Consider the following 22,738-nt stretch of genomic DNA (forward strand, 5'->3'; position numbering starts at 1 on the left):
AAGTTTGAATCCCAGTCAGGGTTGTGGCACTTTTCATTTTTCATATGCTAAAGAATTCAACTCATCATAAAAAAAACAAAAAAAAAACTGTGTTTATGTTTGAGAGTAACCTGTTTGACTTTGATTAATGCCACTTGTATGAAAAATGATTTACATACATCAGAGGAAAAAAGCCTGGGATAAGCAGTACAAGATAATAAATTAATTACGTCCCTTTCTGTAGAAAATGAGCATCGTAAATACAATATCTCCCCTTACTAGGAAAAAGAACACTTCATTTAGTTTTAGATAAAACAATTATAAATAGATACATCTGTAATTATGAATATAAGCAATTACAAATAAATAAATATTACTGCAAAGCATTTGATGAGGTGTACTTTCCACTGGGAGCATCTTTTTATTTTCACCTTTTCACGTTGTTATAACATCTGGTGAGTTTTTAATATTTGAGTGAAAAGCCATTATTGGGCTACATGCTAAACATAAGTTTCAATGAAAACCCCCTTTTAAAGTAATTTTCTTGGAATATACTATGTTCTACACTTATAATTTTTTATAAGAGCTGTCAATATTTGTATAAGCAAATCAAAGTTAACAAAATTTTACATTTTAGAGGCAAAATTTCTTGAAAAAATTTTCAAGTTATTCAATTTTGAATAACTTAGAAGTTATTCAAACACCACAACTTGAATGAATGAAATGAAACTGTGCTTGCAAATGGCACCAAATTAGATCCAGGAATATTGAATAAACTAACTACAAAATTACAAATCCTTATAACTAAAATGCCTAGGAATCCTATTCCTATTCAAACTCAAATTTAATCATTCTTAATACAAAATATTTTTATCTGAATTTAAGTAATTCATATGAAGGATGCTAAATATTTTATTTCATTCTAGAAAGGATGCTCTAGTGTTTTCTCACCAGGACACTCTGGCAGGTGAAATCTAAAATACTCTTCTTTTCTTAAACCTTTATCTAAACATTTTATTTGTTCTTCTTCTTATATGTGTACCTTCTTCTTCTTAGACCTTTATCTAACCATTTTAAATGGAAGAAACCTGGTCAAGTGGTTGAAAATGATTCAATTTAAGGATTTCAATAAGTATCTTCAATAATTTTGATAATTACAAAATAAAAAACACAACATTATAACAATAATTTTGAAATTATTATGAGAATTAATTATATATTATTATTATTATTATTATTATAAGAATTAAATTTGAGAGAAATTTCACAAAATCATTCTAAATACACAATCTATGCTATAATCAATTTTAAACTGAGAAAAGTTTCATGTGGTACTCAACAGTATTGAAACTTATGAAGTAAATAAATACTGATGCTACATTTATAATTTACCCATTTTACTTTTGCCCATGTGGGAGTAAGCCATTTTCTACTGCAAACATATATAAGAAATTAGAAAAAAGCCACGAAAAAAGTCTGTAAAAATTACATCTTATAATTCAACAAAGTTGAAACAGGATGATAAAAGTAGAGATCCTGTCCAACTTATGAATTCTTTTCCTTCACACTGTAAAGACAGACTTAAGTTTTTGAACATCTCAGGAAATAGCATCAGGAAAATACAATTAATAAGAATAAAATAACAATTGGTCAAAGTTATCTTTAATAAACTAGAATCCAAGGCTATATGTATAAACTAGTTTTTTTTACTAACAAAACAAATAAGACAGTTGTGTTATTACAAATTTTGTGGTTGTTAAGAATGTTTATGTTTTCTAAATTTTTAAGCTTTTATTTATTTTTTTGTTATTTGTTTTATGTAATAACAGAATGATGCAGACTAATGATGCGGGATTCTGCGAAAAGTTGACTATTGGCATACTGTTACCAGTATTGGTCTGTTACTGTGTTTTGGTGGTTGAGTTATTTTTTGAATATACTCATATATATTACTTTACTGAAAGAGAGATAAGATATCTCAATATTCTGTACTACGTGGTTTATTTGATAGAATTTAATATATAAACTGAATCTTAACCACCAAAACGTAGTAAAGAAATAATCTGTTTTTGTAAAATCTCGCATCATCAGTTGGTATTCAATTCTACAATTACAGCAAAATAATTATTATCAAAAAATAAATCTTATTTTATAAGATTTAGAATTGCCTAAACACCGTTCTTTAACCCTGAAACTTTGTTATGGAGGAACTTTGTAATTATAGAAACTAATATTGAATTAGCAATAAGAAAAACAACTGAAAGATCTACAATTCACTTTTATGTAAGCATTACTCACTTTTAGTGTTTACAAAAGAACTACCCTATACTTTATAAATGAATAGAATAATGTCACTTTTACTCCACTTCACAAATATAGTTTCTTCTTTTTCATTTTCTCTCCATTTCTTCTTTCTGGAAACTTCTTTACCCCTTATAATATACATTACCTTAAGTGCATATATATTTATCTTTTGTGAAAAAAAGTATTTTGATCTCTGACCAATAGAACAGAAGTCTGCAGTTAAAGTAAGGCACAAAATGCATAAAATTGTATACAAGTATGCCCCAGAGAACCACACTTGGTGTGAATGTGTGTGTATTTTCTACAAGATAAGGTTATACTGTACAGGTGTTTGTAAATATATAATAGCTATCCAAGTCAAATGACAAATTTGGTATTTGGAGAATTAAAATATAGATCCAATGTTAAAATTTGATTTCTCATGGTCAATAAACTAGGGGAGGTTTATTGTATACTACATTTTTTAAATAATTTATTCATATTTTTTACAAAAAAAAAATTTACATAGAAGAAATCTGTTCATCATTTTTTCAAGCACGTGATCAGGAATCTTATTAGAAAAATTACTAAAAAAATTGTAAACACATTTGATTTTAACTATATCATAACTACACACATAGACTAAATTTTAAAGATTAAGCTATAACAGGACCTTGCTTTGGTCACTCAAAAATTGATTAAAATTATTTTTTGGTTTTTCTATCTTTATCCTATGGATTTCAAAAATTTATAGAGGAAAATCTTATTAAATATAATGATAAAAAATCCATCAAAATAACTATTTATATCAAAACTAATTTAGACAAACACCATTATTTTCAAAAAAATCTTGTTGTTTAAATCATAACAGGTCTATATATTAAACTGATCACGTAAAAAGGTTACTAAAAAGTAAAAATACATATCAAATAAATTAAGCATAAACCAATCTAAGAAAAAAAAATCTACAGAATTATATAAAATTAATATTATTCATACCAGGTGATAAATTCAGTTCATCATAAAGATTGGCAGCATAATGGTAAAGCGCTTTGCACCTAGGAGTAATTGTTGTTGGTGAAGATACAGGATACTGGCTTATTACAGAACTTTGGTAATCTCGTTCACTTCCTTGGCTAGAAAATTCATCTGTAAAATAAATACATTATTCATAATTATTATTTTCTTTATGATGTTTCTATTTATTACTTAGGTATGATTAAACAGTTAAAAAGCAAAATATCTAGAACATTTGTTATTGTTAAAATAAAAAAAAGTTATAAAGTCATATCATATATTGAACATACATCATTTTGGCAAGAATAATTTGACAATAATTAAGTTATATAATATTAATAATTATTAAAAAAAATATTCTCCTTATTTATTAATATCTCCTATAAAATAAAACCATTATCCAATGGAAAACGCTATTTATTACTACTTGGTTCATATTCCTAAAAACTGTCTGTGCCAATTTTTCACAATGCCACAAAAGCAACATTGTTTCTACACATAAATCTGTAAATGATTTATAAAACAATTTTGAAATTGTCGATTTGATAATGTCATTTTCAAACAAATTTGAAATTTACATTTACGTTAAATGAAATCCTTTCATGGATGTATCAATTTTGGGATGACTAATAGCCTGACTATGTTAAAGTTAGTGAAACACTTGATGCAGGCAAAAGTATCTCCATAATCAATCAGATTGCAGATTCTGAATTTTGTCAGAAATTTGTCATCTCACTATTGTAACAAGTAAGCAAGTAGTGCAATTCCACAATTTGCAAATGAAGCCAATTGTCATCACCCTGATCATTTAATTAAATTTGGGATAATTGCTGATTACATTAATTTCATTCAATTCATTACATTTATACAAAAATCTTTTAAGAGCAAACATATGTAAACAAATCTGTGAAGGTTTTGACTGTAACTGATTCCTAAAATTTCTTCATTTTGGAATATATTAATGAAAAATTTAGTAAAACCTTTATTCACTATTTTTAACCATGATAGCAAATGATTGAGAATACTTAAAAGGATAAACTTAAAAAAAGAGTTTCAGACTTAATAAAATTTGTATCTAGAATTTCATGCCTTTATTTGCCTTTAAGTAATCCATATCTGGGTAGGTGTCAACTCATTACTTAGCATCATGATGGGAAATTACATACTGCTTGTTGCTAGATAACAAGCAGTTAAGTTAACTAGGAACAAACAACAATAACAAAAACACATAGTTAATAAATAAGAATTAATAACCATTCAGTCACAAAAAATACCTATTTATTAAAAACCACAAAGAAGTACCAGTCTGGGAACTGATACAGAAATATAGTAACAACTGTACAATAAATTTCTGTACTGGAGTGTTTTTCTGATATGATATACCATCTCTTTCAATTATATGAAACAAAGATTCAGTCTTATACAAATTAAATTTATGAGAAATATGAAAAATCCAGCTTATCATTAATTTTTTTCTCTAAAAATATTATTTAAGAAAAATAAAAATATTAAATTTCAGCACATTAAATTAAGAAGATATACTATTTTATTGTCGCATTACAGAGCATTTCAATTTTTTCCTACCAAAATCACTATCAGGTTGGACAGAATTTCCATCAGCTGCTCCTCTATCCATCCAGTCAGGAGAATCAGTAATATCAATTGACTCTTTTCGAACCCAAGGAGGAACCTGTAACATTATGAAAATTTTTACATAAACAAATTCGAACATAAGTCAAAATTACCACCATTAAAGTAAATTTAAGCATAATTTTGTTTAATAGTGATTAACATTTAGATTAAAAGTCTTGTTATTAAATACCTATTCTACTGCAGGATTGTTTTAAAGTTGAAGTCGCTGGCAAATGTTTGACTTGAGTGAAACAGCAAAATATTTTTTAAAAATGGATAAATGAACTGGACATATATTATATCACAAGACATGTACACAATATTATATTTAATTCAGTGCAAGATAATTAACATAATATAAATAAAACATGCTATAAATAAATGGAATATACAGTAATATCGGCTATGTTATTTAAGGCGAGTTAAAGTATTGATTATAAAAATAGAAAAGATTTAATGAAACACAACCTGTTTTTTATGTATATGGGTAAAATAGATTTTAAAAGTATTTATATTAAATTTTATTAACTTAATTCTATTAAAAAGAATTAACACAGCATACCTTAAGAATGCTTTGTTGCAGGCCTTGACGATCCCTTGTTATTTGGATATGTGAAGCCAGTGGATGGCTACTTTTGGTTTGGCCTTCAATATCGGCCAGAGCATTTTGTACTTTATATTTTGCTGCTTCCAAATAAGTAAGCATAGACCTCATCTGTGGAACATTAACATACAAAAATATTGTTTTATAATGTAATAAAAAAATACAAGTACTAATCAAAAATACTTCATATAGTTATAATCCTTATTGGTTCTGGGTAAGACAGGTAAATTGTAAGACTACATCTTCTTACAATCGTAAAGTCAGAAAAGTCTCTGGAAGTAGAATCTTGAAAACAAAGATTGCGAATTGAGATTAACTGCCAATAATCAGAGTTACGCTTAATAAACCATTTTCTTAAGATCACTGATATTAAACAACACTAAATGCACTTTTGATTTATATTTGTAACTAAATTGGTATTTTTTGGCCAATGACCAAATCAGCTGATACTGTACAAATACAATATTAGCATGAATGATCACATTTATGTAAAAACCAATACAATAAAAAAAAATTTTAATTTCATGCAAAATATTCATACAATACACGAACAGTGTTGTTAAGAAAAGACAATTAAAAAAGTAATAAAATGTATAACACAAATACTCATGGATGTATGGTTTTACAGTTTACAGCTTGAGCTTTATTGTCGAGGATTAAAAAACAAAAGTTATTGAAAGGAATGTAATATTTTAAAACAAAATATCATAAAAAATATGTATTATTACAAAGAAAAATAAAAAATTCTGTTATCACAGAATTCATAAGGATCACTATACCATACAGTTGTTCTAATTTAAAAAAAAAAAAAAAACAGATTATGTTTAACATTAACCCCGGACGCTAAGTGGAGGTTTCCTCCAGGTAAAATTGGTTTTGTTTGGGTAAATGTGTTGTTTGGGGTTGGCAGCACTGTCCATTAGTAACATTGTCGACTCTCTCTCCAGGAACAGCTGACAGGCCCCTCCACCCCCAATCTTCGTTCAAGGTCAGTGTCACAAGTGAAGTAGTAGAAGGCTGGACAAAACCTCCGCGAGCGACTGTTTGTGTTTTAGAAACGTGGATGAAACTTCCGCAAGCGTCTGTTTGTGTTTGGAAACGTGGATGAAACCTCCACAAGTGTCTATTTGTGTTTTGCAAACCTGGATGAAACCTTGGTGTGCGAGAGGTTTTTTTTAGGTCATTTACATTTTCAAGTTATGCAGTGAATTTTTGTTTTTGAAAATGGAAAAAGAGGAACATTTTGCAATTGTATCTAGGCCCACTGGGAGTTTTACTCGCGAATTATTTCCTGAAGAACATGTAGAAGATGTTCTTCAGACTCCTGTGATGAAAACAAAGAGGTAAATGAAGGAGTACATGAATTACCAGGTGAGCAAGACGACTGTCAATATCAATAACGGTATTACATATGAAGATGATTTTGATGACATAGAATGTATTCCGTTAAAAGAATGGCAATCTGCAATTATTGTAACTAGGCAAAACGGTAAAGCAGCTTACACGAGCAAAAGTAGGAAAATGCTTTGGGGCTTGCACCCAAATCAAAGTGTGCAGGCTCAAATGCCCAATAGAGATATTTTGCGGATGAGGATGGGATGTGTGGCCCAAAGTGCAAAAGAAGCCAAGTCTCCTGTTGAGGCATGGAACCTTTTTTTCCCCGATGAAACAATCAAAGACATAACGGGCTACACAAGTATTTATATAAACGCAAACAAACAAAAGTTTACTAGAGAACGATACTGCAAAACAACTAATCCAATTAGATAAGAGCTGATATTGGTATCTTGTATATGGCAGGGGTAATGCGTAGCAGGAATCTAATTCTAGAAGACCTATGGGCCACTGATGGGACTGGTGTAGAATTTTTCAGATGCGTCATGTCACTAAGCCGATTCAAATGTTTATTGAGATGTATCAGGTTTGACATCACGACGCGAGAAGATAGAAAGTCAATTGATAAATTGGCTCCTGTTAAGAGATTTGATTGATGACTTATTGAGTTATGTAAGAAACATTTCATTGTAAGTGAATTTGTAACTGTTGATGAAATGCTGGAATTGTTTCGCAGTCAATGCTCTTTCAGGCAGTATATGAGAAACAAGCCTGCCAAGTACGGGATTAAAGTTTACACAATGGCTTGTGCAAAAACATTTTATACCGCCAATTTAGAGGTATATGTAGGGAAACAACCTGAAGGACCTTTTGTTGTAGATAACTCAGGCAAAGAAGTTGTTCTGAGAATGACTGAACCAGTTTCTGATTCAGAAGAAATGTGACTGCTGACAACTTTTTCACATCCATACCTCTTTGTGAAGAACTTTTGAAAGATCATCGCTTGACCCTCGTTGGAACAGTAAGGAAAAACAAACGTGAAATACCAATTGCTTTCATCGATACCAAACAACGTCCTGTAGGAAGTTCATGTTTTGCTTTTAACAAAGACTACACAATGGTTTCATTTAAAGTAAAGAAGAACAAAGATGTAATCCTGCTGTCATCAATGCATAACACCGATACTGTAGACACAACTGAGAATTCTCGCTCTTATGGAAAGGCAGAAATTAATTTGTTCTACAATTCAAGCAAAGGAGGAGTGGACACAATCGATAAATATAAGGAAAGCTATTCAACTGCCAGAGTCTGTAATCGATGGTCGATGAGGCTGTTTTACACCCTTCTTGATATTGGATGTCTGAATGGTTACATCATTCTGAAAAAGAATGTAAACCAGACTATCTTTAGAAAAAAGTTTATTCAAGAGCTAGCTTTCGCCTTGTGCAAAGATTACGGTGAACAGAGAATTTCTTACAGAGATATACCTAAGCCGATGAAACTATGGATGTGTGAGATTCTGGGTATCAGCAAACAAGTAGATCAACAATGTGAACCACCACAGATGTAGTCACTTTGGGGCAATGCTTCCTTTGCTATAAGAAAAATTGGCCGTCGATGACAAGGTGTGCTCAGTGCAGACTTTTCATATGCCGAGAGCATTCTGCAGTACAGTGTACCAAGTGTGCTAATTCCAGCGATGAAGATGAAGAAATACCGGTAGACAGTAATCCATCTGTCTAAGCCTTTGCAAGGCTTTGCTTTTGGCCAACCATGAATGACAATCAAAACAATTAATTAATGGCTGGCTTTATACATGTTTTTAAGTATTTTCCTTTTACAATATATTTTATTTGTAGTTTTTCCACAATGATATTTCCATGTGTAAGCAATGTTCTTGAATGTACGCCTTTATGTTTTTTTTTCATATAAAGTATATTTCAACTTTTAGCAACATTTACAATTTTATATTTCCTGATAATTATTATTTTTGAATTGTTTTAAAACATATATTTTACACTTGTATTTGTAATAAATAAGATTTCTTATACTATTTTCGTACATAGTTTTAACATACTTTTGTATAAAATATGTTTATTTCATATAATAATTGTAAACATAATTTTTCACAATAACTAAATAATATATACATTTTATAATATAAAAAACTTTTTTTATATTATACTATTTGTATTAAACATATATCTGGATTTTTATAAAAGTTTGATTATAAAAATAAAATTTTCTTTACATTTTGTACATTATTGCGTAACCCGGACGAAACCTCCGCTAAGCGAGAGTCGGTGATTCAAATTTTAAGCGACCGATGGAGGGTTAATACAGTAGAGTAAAACTATAATAAATGATTAAATTATTATTCTTTTAAAACTAATACACTAAATAATTATTAATAATTTTAAAGACTTAACAAATCAAGAACACATTTTATTCTATGTATAAGTATATTATCATCATTACCTTACTGTCATAGTTTTTTATTTTAATAAGAGTTCAACAACAAACATGTGAAATTTGTTACCATTAAATGTTTTTCCTACTTCTCAGTGAATCGACTTGAATTATTTCTATGTTCAGGACATAAATAAAAAGTAGAACACTTTACATGAAATAAACTAACTATATTCAACTTACATGATGAAGCTTCTCTGTAACATTTTGTTGTGAATCTTCGGTACCAAAATTAGGAGTTTGCTTAAGTGCTCTAGCTAAATTTTCAACTCCTTGTTTACTTCTCCTTTCTCTTTCTAAATCTTGTCGAATCAACTGTAATACTTTGACTAATGCCTAAAAACATAAAACGGGAATAATAAAATAAAGTAAAAAAAAATTTAAATATAAATTTAATTCACAAAAGGCTAATCTTTAATATAATTTTAATGAAAACAAATCAATCATTGTTAAACATATTTTTAGAAAAGATAGTCAGGATGATCCAGCATCATCAGGTAATGTAAGGAAGTGTTATAGCATAAGTATGAGTATAAGTAAATTTTTTTGTAAGGAGAGATTAATCTATTTCTTTTTCATTCTTTTGCATAGAGGACGTAAGTGGTAAGTGCACAGAAAGGTAGGACCACATAAGTTAGTGGTCAATGATACAGGGTGTCCCATATAAAATGCTACCCGTCAATCACTCATCCATGAAATTTCAGATGTCAAGCTTACTCCCCTACTCGTTACTGAAATGGACTCGTCCAACATCTGAACATCACGGCAACGCAGTAAAACACTACCGATAGTAACAACAATGCAATCATAACGTTCAGTGTATTGCTAGAAACAAGATGGTATTTTCCCTAGATGAATGTGTTTTCATTGTTGAGTCGTACTTCAGTACGAAATCAGTGGTTACAGTGCAAGATTTGTTTCGCCATAAGTACCCAGATAAACCAGCTCCTAACAAAACATCAGTATTAAGGTTAGTTGCAAAATGTAGAGAGACTGGTTCTGTTAATAACAAGGAACACAAAAGATCTGCGTCAGTGTTTAATACAGATACAGTCACTGAAATCAAAGACCGATTAATCGCCTCGCCAAATAAATCGATCAGACGTTTGTCTGCTGAAATTAATTTGTCTGAATTAACAGTTCATCGGGCGACCAAACTATTACAATTACGACCTTATTGCATTCAAACGGTTCATCAACTTCTTGAGCCCGACAAAGAAAAACGCCTACAATATTGTCAATGGTTCAGTCGATATCTGCGTGAGGGAATTAATGTTATGGATTCTTTATTTTTCACAGATGAAGCACGGTTTCATTTGGATGGCTATGTAAACAGCCAAAACAGTAGAATCTGAAGTGCTGAAAATCCCCACGTTTATCACGAAAAACAATTACACCCACAGAAGTCGGGTGTGTGGTGCGCGGTATCGTGGAAGAAAATAATCGGTCCTATTTTTTTCAAGTACACCATTAATGCAGAATGATATTAGGATATTTTATTTCAGTTCATTGCACTCTTGGAAGAGGAAGACAGACACTGCTGGGGCTACAACATGACGGTGCGACATCGCACTACTCAGGTTCAACTTCTGATTTCGTTGAGGAATTCTTTGGTAATCGTGTTATTGGTCGAGGCTTGTGGCCACCAAGATCTCCAGATTTGACTGCGGCAGATTATTTTTCTATGGGGTTACCTCAAAGAAAAAGTCTACAGCAACAAACCACGAACACTTGAACAATTGAAAGTCAATATTGAACAAGCTGTATTAAATATCCAGCCACAAACTTTGAAAAAAGTTGCCAGAAACGCTGTAAAAAGAATTGAAGCTTGTATTCAAGAAAATGGCGGCCACTTCCAACATTTACTCTAAATGTAAGGTAATGGATGGTAATAATAAAAATTACTTTTACATTTACACATGTCTTTTTATTATTTCAATACTTACCAATATAAGGTTGGGTTGCGTTTTATATGAGACACCCTGTAATTGGCAAATGTTAGTCGGCTAGTCAAAAAATAACAAGTTTTGCTTGCATCACTGTTAATGTCAAGACCACTGTAGGCATAAGTCATTTCTTTAACCAGTGTCTTCTGGTCACTGCAAATCAGGTTGCAACTGGCCAACATACTGCATATTTTTATAGATCTGGGTTGAAACCTCTTTAGCTTACATTCATTATCATCATTTTTTGTACTGAACAATGACCAGTTAATGAAATTACGGTTATGCTAAATTAATAAGGAAAATGAAATTTGCAAGGAATTAAATGTTAAAAAAATCGTATGCTATATTTTTATTCCAGATACATTTACATAAGCTAAGACTAATCCATTAAAAATTAGAATAAAATCTCATTACTCAAAATCAATCACCTACCAGAAGCCAGAAGTACTTAAAGAATTTTCTTCAAAGCAGAAATGAATTTTTATCCACCAGAACAATTGATTATGTTTATACTTCATTATTTGTGTTAAATAAAATAGTGAGATCTAAGACGGATACATTCAAAGAAAATGTATTACGAAACATACAAACTTAACTTTGCATGCAATGTAACTCACATTTTTCTAAACAGACCACCGATAAAAGTCTCAAAAGAATAATTCATAATAGAATAATTAGGTCAAGGATAATTAAAGTTTAATTAAAACTAATTTTTAAGTTAAAATCCATTTTATGAAATTTTAGCCAGATAGTAGTTTTGAGCAGGATGATATTGCATCTATACTGATCAGAAGTACGTCTGTGGATGAACTCTCTTCCTCATTTACCTTTTATCCTTTCTTGCTTGAAAAGGAATCATGAAAATTGTTTTGTCACCAACTTAGTACCACTTGTGGAACCATGTTGCTTTCTATTGCCTCAGTGAGATCATCACTCTTTTTGTGGGACAGTTTTCTATCTAAAGGTTGCAGAAAGCCAAGTTACTTTTTTTCACAAAATCAGAATCTAAATTTCCATAATGTAACAATGAAATTACTTATTTTGCCTACCTGTCTTCGGCGATCCTTATTCATAGCTAATGTTATATGTTCAGCATAAAAATCTGGTAGTAGCTGTTCTGGTACAGTTTGTCCTGTGCCTTTAAGTGACACAATTGTATCTAAATCTTGGCTAATGTCACATGATTCTATTGGTTCCTGTAATCGTTCACTACTCTGAAAAATGAAAAATATGAAATAAGAGAATCATAATGAAAAGGCTACATTACTTAATAAAGAAATAGTAGAAAAATAATCTCCACTCCCTTTTCTACACATTTAATAATAAAAAAAAGGGTCTTTATTTCAGTTCTCAGTAATGTTCTTCCATGAAATAAGCTTAAGAGCTATTGGGCAACTTTCTCAATTTTAAATGGTAGTTATTAATCTTAATTCTTACAGCAATGAACACCTTATTCTATTGAACTTATAATTTCATTATTTTTACTCAATCAAAATGACAGTATGTAAATATAAATGTATGAAATATATAAACTTTTACTGTGTAAATAATTATACTGTACATAAAAATATTTATGTTAACATTTTAAAAAAATAAATAAAATTAATAGAATTACATGCTGATTGTTATATATTTTACATTTTAAAATATCAGTCACAAAAAATCACATTTACAACATGTAAACATACTGTATTCATAAGAATATTATACAAAATTTCCTGCTAGAATTTAAAAATAAATTTAAAATAAACCTCTTTAAGGTATCATCCCTGTATATCTACATCTTTACTACCACGTGGAAGTCTTCTTTCACATATTTTCAACCCATTTAAAATAACTTCTGAGAAATAACTCCTTACATACATATGGAATAAAACAGAATGACAATGCTTATATAAAACAACTCTGAATCAAAATTTTCAATTGTGTATGTAGACTGGGTACCACAAAACTTTTAATTAACTTTTCAAGTAAAAAAAAAAGGCTTTTTAGAAACATTACGCTAAAAGTGAAACAACCCACCTGAGTAGTCCAGACCCCTTACAAAAGAAGACTTTCACAGAATTTCATTACAGTTACAATAATTAGTTGTTATGCAAACTATAATAATATAGATTACACAATTATCTCTATATTTTTTTTGTTTTGTTAAATAAAAATCATTATTTAATAATACTTTTACAATTATATAAGTATATTTTTTCTTACATTCATAACAGAAAATTAAAAATTTTTTAATATGTAATAAGTCCTTAGCATTACTTACCTGAACAAGTTTTGGACCTAATCCTTTATAATGATGTAAATAACATAATGCCAATTCTTTAAGATTTTGTAATTTTTCTTCTTCAAGAGTTTGAAAGCAATGGCTTCCTCGAGTAACAGCTGATTCCCACTCCAGCCTGAAATAGAAACACATAGAATGATAAAATATGAAAATTTTGTAAAACAATGACAGTTTTATGTACTACAGCTAGATTCCAAAAGGAAAAAAACAAAAAAAAAAAGATTAATACCTAAATCAAGCCAGTTTAAGAAAAATAATTCAAAATAAACTTAAAAGTCAATGAAAAAAAGAACTTAGAGAATAATGAAGAACCATTTATAAAAGCAGAAATCTAGAATTAGGTATAGCCATTTAGATACTATCTGATTGTTAATCATCATCAGTAATTACAAAGAAAAGTAAAAATAAATATGTATACAAAAACAAATAGAAACAAAACACTAATGAATCAATGCAAAGACATATGTATATCTACAAAATAAAGATGATCTTTTATTTTTCAAAATGTATGTATACATATTTATTTTATGGCTTATAAAGCATTTTTTTAATGTTTTATTTTTATATTTTTATTACTTCTACTAATTTCTTTATAACTACTGAAATGATTATTTAGCAATCAAGATGGACATTTTTATTATTTTATTAATTTACAGATTTTTCAGTTTTTGCTCAACTATACTTCAAATAAAATTATTAAGTGATGGTATTCACACATTTAATGTGCAATTTAAAAAAAAAATTGTTATTTCATAATTTACAATTTAAAAAGTACATAATCTTTTGACAATTATTATTGAAATTTTAACTGTAAAGAGTGTATGCTTCGATTTTAATATATCTTTTGGAACATCTATTTCACAGTAAAAGTTTTCTCCAATTTTTTAAATGGAAAAATTCAAAATTTTAAATTTTTACTAAAATTTAAAATACTAGAAATATTTCCAAATTAGTTGTATAATACAACTACATAAACAAACTCAAATTTAATTAGTTACACTAATAGTAAAATAATATAAAATCTTAAAAAATAAAACAGAGAAGGTGATAAAACCATCAAATTAGCATATTTTCAAACAACTTGTTTATAAAACTATCACTTATTTATTAAAAAGAAAATTACATACAATTTCTGATTGTAAATAAAAAAAAGCATAATTAAAAAAAATACTAAAACATTTGAAGCATTTCACAAAGTTTAAAAATATGTACATTATACTTAACAATATTTAGTTACAGAAATAGATGTACAAAAAAAATATAAAAAAAAAATTAGGAGATAAAAACTAATTTGTAATAATTTTACCAACTAATTTGTGTTCAAATATAGCTACTAAACTGTTAATAATCCTCTTTCTAAGTGGTTCTATAATAGAATGTTGTAAATAGCCTCTGTTGACATTCACAGTTTGGATATTATATATTAATAAATTTGTGGTTTTTCTCCCAACATAAGCTACATACATAACTTTTCTTTTTCCATTTACCAGGACAAGCAGTAATCAATGAAGGGAAAAGCTTTTTGTATATTATACAATATGAATCTTTGAAGGGTTTTGGTGATCCATACTCTATACATCGAAACACAATAATCTTTAAAAGAAAGTTAAGGGATTAATTTTTCATCATAGCATTCAGAAGAAAAAGAAGCTTTTTCAATATAACTCCATTATGTTGATGGTGGAAGTGTATTGTGCCAATAATAACTTTTGTGATTAGAGCAATAGTAGAGGTATTGCTCAATACAATTAATATTTCATATATTTGTTGTAATTTACAATTAACTCTGAATTTTAAATCACAGATCTAAATTTAATGAAATAACAATGAACAATGCTTAAAATTTGCACGGTAAATGAACCGAACGTGTTACCTGAAAATGGCCTACGTGCATAAAAAGATTAACACATCTTAGCGGCTTATGTGACTGTAAAGACCACTTATTTCAATCCTATGAACCTGTAGTAATCACCCCTTAGGAAAAAGTTAGGAAAACGTTGTTGGTGTAGTAACTGCACTGTGTTGCTGCACAGTGCAGATACCACACCAACAACCAAAAATCCTCCTGTGTAATTACAGAACCACAGCCATCCAGTTTAGCCATAATGGTTAAATTTGTCATCGCAAAATCAGCTGATTTTCAAAGTCAAGTGTTCTAAGGTTTGAGTCCTTGTAAAGAGAGTTGCTTATATACAGATTTGGATACTAGACTGTGGATACCGGTGTTCTTTGGTGGTTGGGTTTCAATTAATCACAAGTCTCAGGAATGGTCAGCCTGAGTCTGTTAAAGACTACACATTTACCAATACCTTTACTCTTACACACCAGACTGTGAACAAATGTGTTGGCATCTCTGTAGAGTCCTGTTGACATCATGTCATTGTGCTGTTACTCTGTAACCTGGTATTGCATAAATAAATAATCTATTTATTCACCCTAAATGTGTAAATTTTGGAAAAGCTAAACTAAATATATAGTAAACACATGAATGAATCAAATATCTCATATATATAAAATCCATTATTAATATACTTTAAACTGTATATTTTATACAATAACAATAATTTTATTGACAGAATCTAGAATTTTAAACTCTTGTTTACTTAACAACATAATTATTTTCTTATTGAAAACTAAATTAATCGAATAAAAAGATAATATAAAATACATAAAAGACCACAGGATTCTAAGAGTATTTGTTAAGTGGTAACATCTAAATAATGATTACTATCTATAAAAGATAGCACCTCAAGAAGAAAATTATCTGAAATATGAAAAATATTCATACTGTATAAATCCATAATAAGCCTTTAAAAACCTATTATTTTATTTCTTCACCTGTTTAGATTAGATTACATTTTGCTAAAAAGATCCATTTAGTATGCAAAATTTTTCAGACAATGAAATTATTAGGGATTGCTCTTACTTTCTAGTTAATTACTTACCTTGCTCTTTCAGCTCTGATGCAATATGTGTAGTATTCAACATCAGCCTTTTTAACAGAATCTTCTGCTTTTCTTCGTTTTGATTCCATCTGCAATTAATTATGTTTACAATGTAAATAATTAAAAAATAGATCTGCAGTAGAAACACACATTTTCTTACATCAAATAATTTGTTTAAAGTAACATGAACAAAAGGGAATTTCATTTTTTTACATTGAATGTTTGGTTTTAGATATGAATACAAAACAAATATTTTTTGTTACTAGAAAGGAAACAATTTATGAAAAATTTATCTTTTTGTTGGTAAAAAATCTTGCAGGCCATTACTTTAATATTTGTAAAGTGTATGAAATTATATAAGTATCATGGAAGAAACTTGAAAACAGATATTATACATGTTTTCATTTAAAAACCCCCCATACATTTTATGTCATGTTATCAAGAAAAAAACTTTTCATGTATTCAAGAGAAAAATGTGTTAACCCACACAAATTACTCATTTTTATATATATTGTTAATTGTAACACACTGAAAGATGCAACTGATAACTGTTTCATCATGAGATTAATTTCATCCAATAATAATTAAATTGTGCGTATCTTTTACCATCATCCTGAAGAATGGGGTGCACTTGTAAATTTTCCTGTAGCAGCAGACCGCCAGAATATCGTCAACAGACACAGGCAGTTGGCTATATAACAATGTTATGAAAAATGCACATTCATTTTTTAACTTTATACTGATAAGAAGAAGCATATTTTTTTTTTTAATTTTTAACTTTTCTTGCAAAGTAGATTTTTAATGACTTATTTTGTCACCATTTGCCAATGGGTATAAAAAAATCAAGGACCATTATTGTGCATTCTGATTTTTATAATTTAGGTTATATGAGGTGTGACTGGAAAGTTTTAAGACAAATGCTGCCATTGCTCAATAGGAGGAGATAGGCTTGCCTGTGGATGTAGAAGAGAAAGCTTGTATTATCCTTGAGACATTCTGAAAAAATCACTGTAACACTTTTGTTCATTAGAGAATGGCATCTTGATGAGTGTGAAGATCTGTTTTTGATTCTTGGTGAATTATTGATTTCACAAAATGGATGAAAAAGAGAATAAATTTTTGTCAAAGTTTGTTTGAAAATCAGGAAATCAGCTTCAAAGACTTATGAAATCTTAAAAACAGCTTCTGGGGATAAATGTCTGACCAGTCAAATGTTTTTATCTTGTTCAACAAGTTCAAAGATGGCCATGAATCAGAAGATGAACCCCAATCTGGCCAGCCTTCCACTTCAAAAACCAATGCAAACATTATGAAAGCTCATTATTTTTAGTATGCTTTGACCATAGACTTACAAATAGGGAGATAGCTGATGAACTGAATTTAAGTTTCTATGTGCTTCAGTCAATTTTAATTGAAGATTTGAACATGTGTCGAGGGTCCACGAAATTCATTCCATAATTGTTATCATACTAGGAGAAACAATATCGACTAGATGTGTCCAAGAACTGATTAATCAGGCCAAAACTGACTCATATTTATTAAATAGGATACTACAGGCAATGAATCATGGGTTGATGGGTATGATCCAAAAACAAAGGCACAATCATTACAGTGAAATAGTCCAAGTTCTTCATGATTGAAAAAAGCACAAAAAATTTTGTTGATTGTGAAGACAATGTTGGTGGTTTTCTTTGATTCTACAGGTATTGTGCATCACAAATTTACTGGGGACAGGTTTAAACCAAATTAAGGATTGCTAATGATACGACCAGGCTATGATGTTAGCAGGCTTTGAAGTTGAAATGAATTGCTCGACTGAACAATATTCAGCAAGAAAGCAAATAAATATTGAGCAAGATTCAGCAAGAAAGTGAAGTACTTGGGCTGAGATTAAACATCGATAAAACAAAAGTTATGATCATAGACAGAGCAAACGATCTTCCAATCAGTGATGCGCTGTGTGACTTTAAAAAGGTGATTTCAAAAGGGGCTGTTTTGTATATTTACAATCCACAATAGACAAAGATGGGGGATCATCAGCCAAAATATGAAGAAGAATTATCTTGGTGAAGGAGGTGCTTATGAAGTTGACAACTAGTTGGAAGGATAGGGTAAAATCATGAGGAATATAAAGCTGAGTCTGCTTCAGGTACTAATATTCTTAGAAGTAATTTACTGTATGAGACCTGGATAATCAAGATGGAAGACCACAGGAAAAGTGATGCATTCAAAATGTAGGCCTGCCGAAGAATGCTCTGCATTGTATGGATGGAAAAGAAATAAATAACTCTATTATAAATGAGCTGAGCATAGAGAGGAGGTTGTCCATAATATGCTTCCAGCGTATCCTTCACTTTTTCAGTCTCTTTCAGTCTGTAGACCCAGCGTAAATTTTGAGAAGCTAATCATTCAGGGAAAATCAAGGGCAACGGGTCATGCAGAAGACCTCCAGAAAGATGGCTGGACCAAATGGAATAGGCGACTGGAGAAATATTAGGAATGTTGATTTGAATGGCAGAGGACCTTGAGCTATGGTGGTAAATGGTCAGTGGAATATGAATCAGGTCACCAACTCTGAGACATGAGAGGAAATATAACTGATGACTGCCAGTTTGAAATTACAAACCTAGTCTAAAAACTTTCAATCACACCTTGTATTTTAAATTTTAAAATGTAGATCAAACTTTAAGTTAAAATAAATTTTATAAAAAAGGAACATTTTTTATTTCTCCCAAAAAACAGTATTGGAACAGGTTTTGGCACCAGCATACCACTGGTTTAAACTGAATTAGCAGTAAGCCAGTTATTACAAAAGACAATGCAACACTGGCAAGATATAATGGGTAAGCAGTTATGGGATAAAGAGTTAATACCTTTACCCTTCAGAAGTGTATATTAATTGATAAAGAAAAGATGGAATTAGACCTACACCTAGCAAAGTTAACGCTAACAATTAATAATCAGTTCATAAAAAGTTAGTTTAAGTTCTCAAATTTTTGACAACACAAATCTTTATCTTATATTTGTTTGCAGTATTTTCTTTCCAACAAATTATTTCAATTATTTATTGGAATTTTGTCACTTGAAATCAACTTATTATTACATTTTTATGTTAAAATAACATAAAAATGTTGTCACTTTAAGTGACAATTATAGTCATTTAAAATTGTATCTGTAGCTTCTGTAGACAGACAAAACACTAAAGAATATAATCAAAATGAAAAAGGATTTTGTTAGCTGGAGAGCAGGGAAAAATTTAAAAACATACTTTAAAAAAATTATATCAGTAATTTAAAGCCACAGTACAAAGAGTAAGGTCATATAAAATTATTGTGAGAAAACAAGATTGGATTCATTGTTTTAACTGACAAATTAATTAGGTATTAGAGGCCCTCATGGCAACTTACACATAGGAAGAAGACAGAATTAGCCTTAACTGAACTTGGCAAAGTTTGTAATACACCCATCAACTCTTTAATATTATAGACTATACATATTAATTAATAATATCATGTATTAATGAGTAGATTAATAAAAGTATTGACTAAAACAAGAAATGTGATAATACCTTGGCATTTTCCTTGTCTGACACAACTTTTTGACTATGAAGATGTAGTGTGCTAGTTGATAACTTTGTGTTGTTAGGATTGGCTAGCCTGATATCAAGCATAGCGTCTTGAAGTTTCTCATTTTCTCGAGCACTTGTAAAACTCTGTTTCTTTGATTTACTTTCAGCAGATCGCCATTCCCCTAAACTCTTACCTGGAACATATATTAATTTTTCTTTAATTTTTAAAAGTGTTTATAAAGGTCCTTTCTTCCTATTTTCTATTCTGTTGACCTGTAAGGCAGAGGATTAGTATTTAAATTTTTTACTGGAAGTTCCAGTTTCAAATTTCTCTAAGATATGGCGTTTTTAACTATAAATTTCCATACCACATTCCCACTAGTGAACCGTGGTTAGGAAGGCCATCAAATTTCAATCCAAGTTCCAGAAAATTTGGGGAAAAGTTCATAAAAAAGGAAAATCAACTTTTAGATACCTGATAGACATTTTCATAAAACCTTTTTAGAGCTATTGTGACTGTCTTTCATCAATTCTGCAGCACTGTAGTTAATGATGTTTATTTTGATATGATTTAAAAATTTGTTAATTCATTTTATTATTTTTTATTTATTATGACATCTTGTATATTTCTTACATTTATTTTAAAAAGGAATTTGAGATAGATAAAACTGTAGGTGAAAAAGTGTCAGATCCTTTTTAGTAATTGAACTTAATATTACTAATTGTTATGTGGTCAGAGAATTCATTTATTAATAGATAAAAATGACTATTTTTTTTCTACTTACTGTCTTTTAGTCCCTTAACTGCAAACACAGTATATAACCCAAAAAGAGTCATAAGTTATAATCTAAAGTACTTATAAGAGGGAAACTATGTTCCAGCAAATCAATAAAAAACAAAATAAAAACAATCATACTGATGATATATTATTCTCAGCCTTGACTAATTCATTGTTATACATTTTCTCAACCAATAATGTATTAAGACAGACGTGGGAACTACAAGGTCATTCTTATATTTGTGTTTGTTAAGAAAACATATACATTAATTATAAAAAAATACAATACCACTATGCTACTGTTTTCAGTGAACTGAAGTTAATGGAAAATTAGTCTCTAAAGAAAAGATTATGATTTCTATACTGTTCATTTTTATCAAGGGTGTTATACACATTCCTTTCATATAATTTCATTATCTGATTCATCTTGAAAACCTTTTCAATTTTACATGACTGAAATACAACAAATATAAACAAAGAAGATAGTTATAACTGAAATATTCCATATTCTAACTAATTAATTAACAATGTTGTAACTTACAAATTGTTCTTATAAATTAGTGCTTACAAATTTAAGTAATGTATATGTTTCAGCACTAGACATTTCTGTATCACAACTTAAGGTACAAAAAATACTGTTTATTTTTATTAATATAAATTGTACATTATATTCTTTTACAAATATTTAATTGCATTAATAATTTTATATTGAATTTAACAAATATTTACTCTATTAAGCAAGTATTAACCTGGAAAAATGGGTCTCAAACTAACTTAGTCGTTACCAATAAGTCTTTCAATAAATATGAAACCCTATAAATAAATAATTAAAGCAATTTTATTGATCGACAGATTTCAGCCTATAAAACTTATCAACAATTTTATTTAACATTAATTATTACATATACCAAAACAGCATACTCTTACAAACTAGAAAAATATGTTAACAACGCAGTAGGATGAAAATATTAAAGAAGTTTAAGGTTATAAAAAAGTGAGACACCTTGGTGATTATGCACTATATACCTATACAAAAAGGAATAAGTAGCTAAGGCAGAGAAGCTATGCTACTAGCAAAAAGTATTTAGATCCAATTCTTTTCAACATTAAGCTACCAGATGAACTTAAACTGAAATTAAAATAAACAGTTAAATAATGATGATAAAAATGTCAGGAAAAAAATCATACATTTTATTAAAATATTAACCATAATTACATTAAAAATTTGGTTTTTCATATTTACCAGTTTTATCAACAGCAGTCTCCACTGATTTTCTTACTCGATGTTGAGATTCTATCAGCTGCCTCAATGGTTTAACTACTTCTTCAGATAAAGCATTTGCTAGTGATCTGAAAACACAGAATAGATTTTTTTTTTAACTAGAGATATCTAAAAATTAAGGCAAATAGAAGCAAGATGTACTGGGAAAGAGTTAAATAGACATAACAGTATTTTACAAGAGAATCCTTTTAACTTTTCTACTCCTGTTCTAAAAATAAAAATAATAAGCAAGATTAAATCTGAAGTGCCTGACATCAAAATCAAGTTTTTCCTTTTTCTGATGTAATGTTTCAAGTAATATACTTTCTGAAGACATTACTTTTTTGTCAACTAAAATTGTTTAAACCTTTGAGCAAAAGAAACTAAACTGAAACTGTATCTTGATATATAAATATAAAATGAAGAATAATAATGAAATAACAGAAATAATGATCTATGTAATGTAGAAACACACACACACGTAAGTATATTTATGTACTCACATGTGTGTATGTGCGTGCGCACATATGATTACACAAAAAGTGATCAGATTAAATACAATTTTTAAAAATGAGAATGGCAATTTTATTTTAAAATAACAAAATTGCATTTTAAATGGAGTAATGCTCTTTTT

General features: G+C 29.3%; 1 protein-coding gene across 1 annotated transcript in view; it reads right to left on the reverse strand.

Annotated features, from left to right (window-relative positions):
• Nost (Nostrin) overlaps window positions 1–22,738 on the reverse strand; it is a 201,614-nt gene that overhangs the window by 1,724 nt on the left and 177,152 nt on the right. The window contains exons 5-13 of the mRNA XM_075356900.1: window positions 22,087–22,193; window positions 20,066–20,259; window positions 16,498–16,586; window positions 13,532–13,667; window positions 12,315–12,479; window positions 9,503–9,655; window positions 5,474–5,626; window positions 4,864–4,969; window positions 3,262–3,411 (exon numbers count right to left, since the gene is read on the reverse strand). Of these exons, the coding sequence (XP_075213015.1) occupies window positions 3,262–3,411; window positions 4,864–4,969; window positions 5,474–5,626; window positions 9,503–9,655; window positions 12,315–12,479; window positions 13,532–13,667; window positions 16,498–16,586; window positions 20,066–20,259; window positions 22,087–22,193 (1,253 nt within the window). The remainder of the gene's footprint in view (window positions 1–3,261; window positions 3,412–4,863; window positions 4,970–5,473; window positions 5,627–9,502; window positions 9,656–12,314; window positions 12,480–13,531; window positions 13,668–16,497; window positions 16,587–20,065; window positions 20,260–22,086; window positions 22,194–22,738) is intronic.

The sequence above is a fragment of the Lycorma delicatula genome, chromosome 2, assembly GCF_047948215.1.
Source record: "Lycorma delicatula isolate Av1 chromosome 2, ASM4794821v1, whole genome shotgun sequence".
Classification (NCBI taxonomy): domain Eukaryota; kingdom Metazoa; phylum Arthropoda; class Insecta; order Hemiptera; family Fulgoridae; genus Lycorma; species Lycorma delicatula.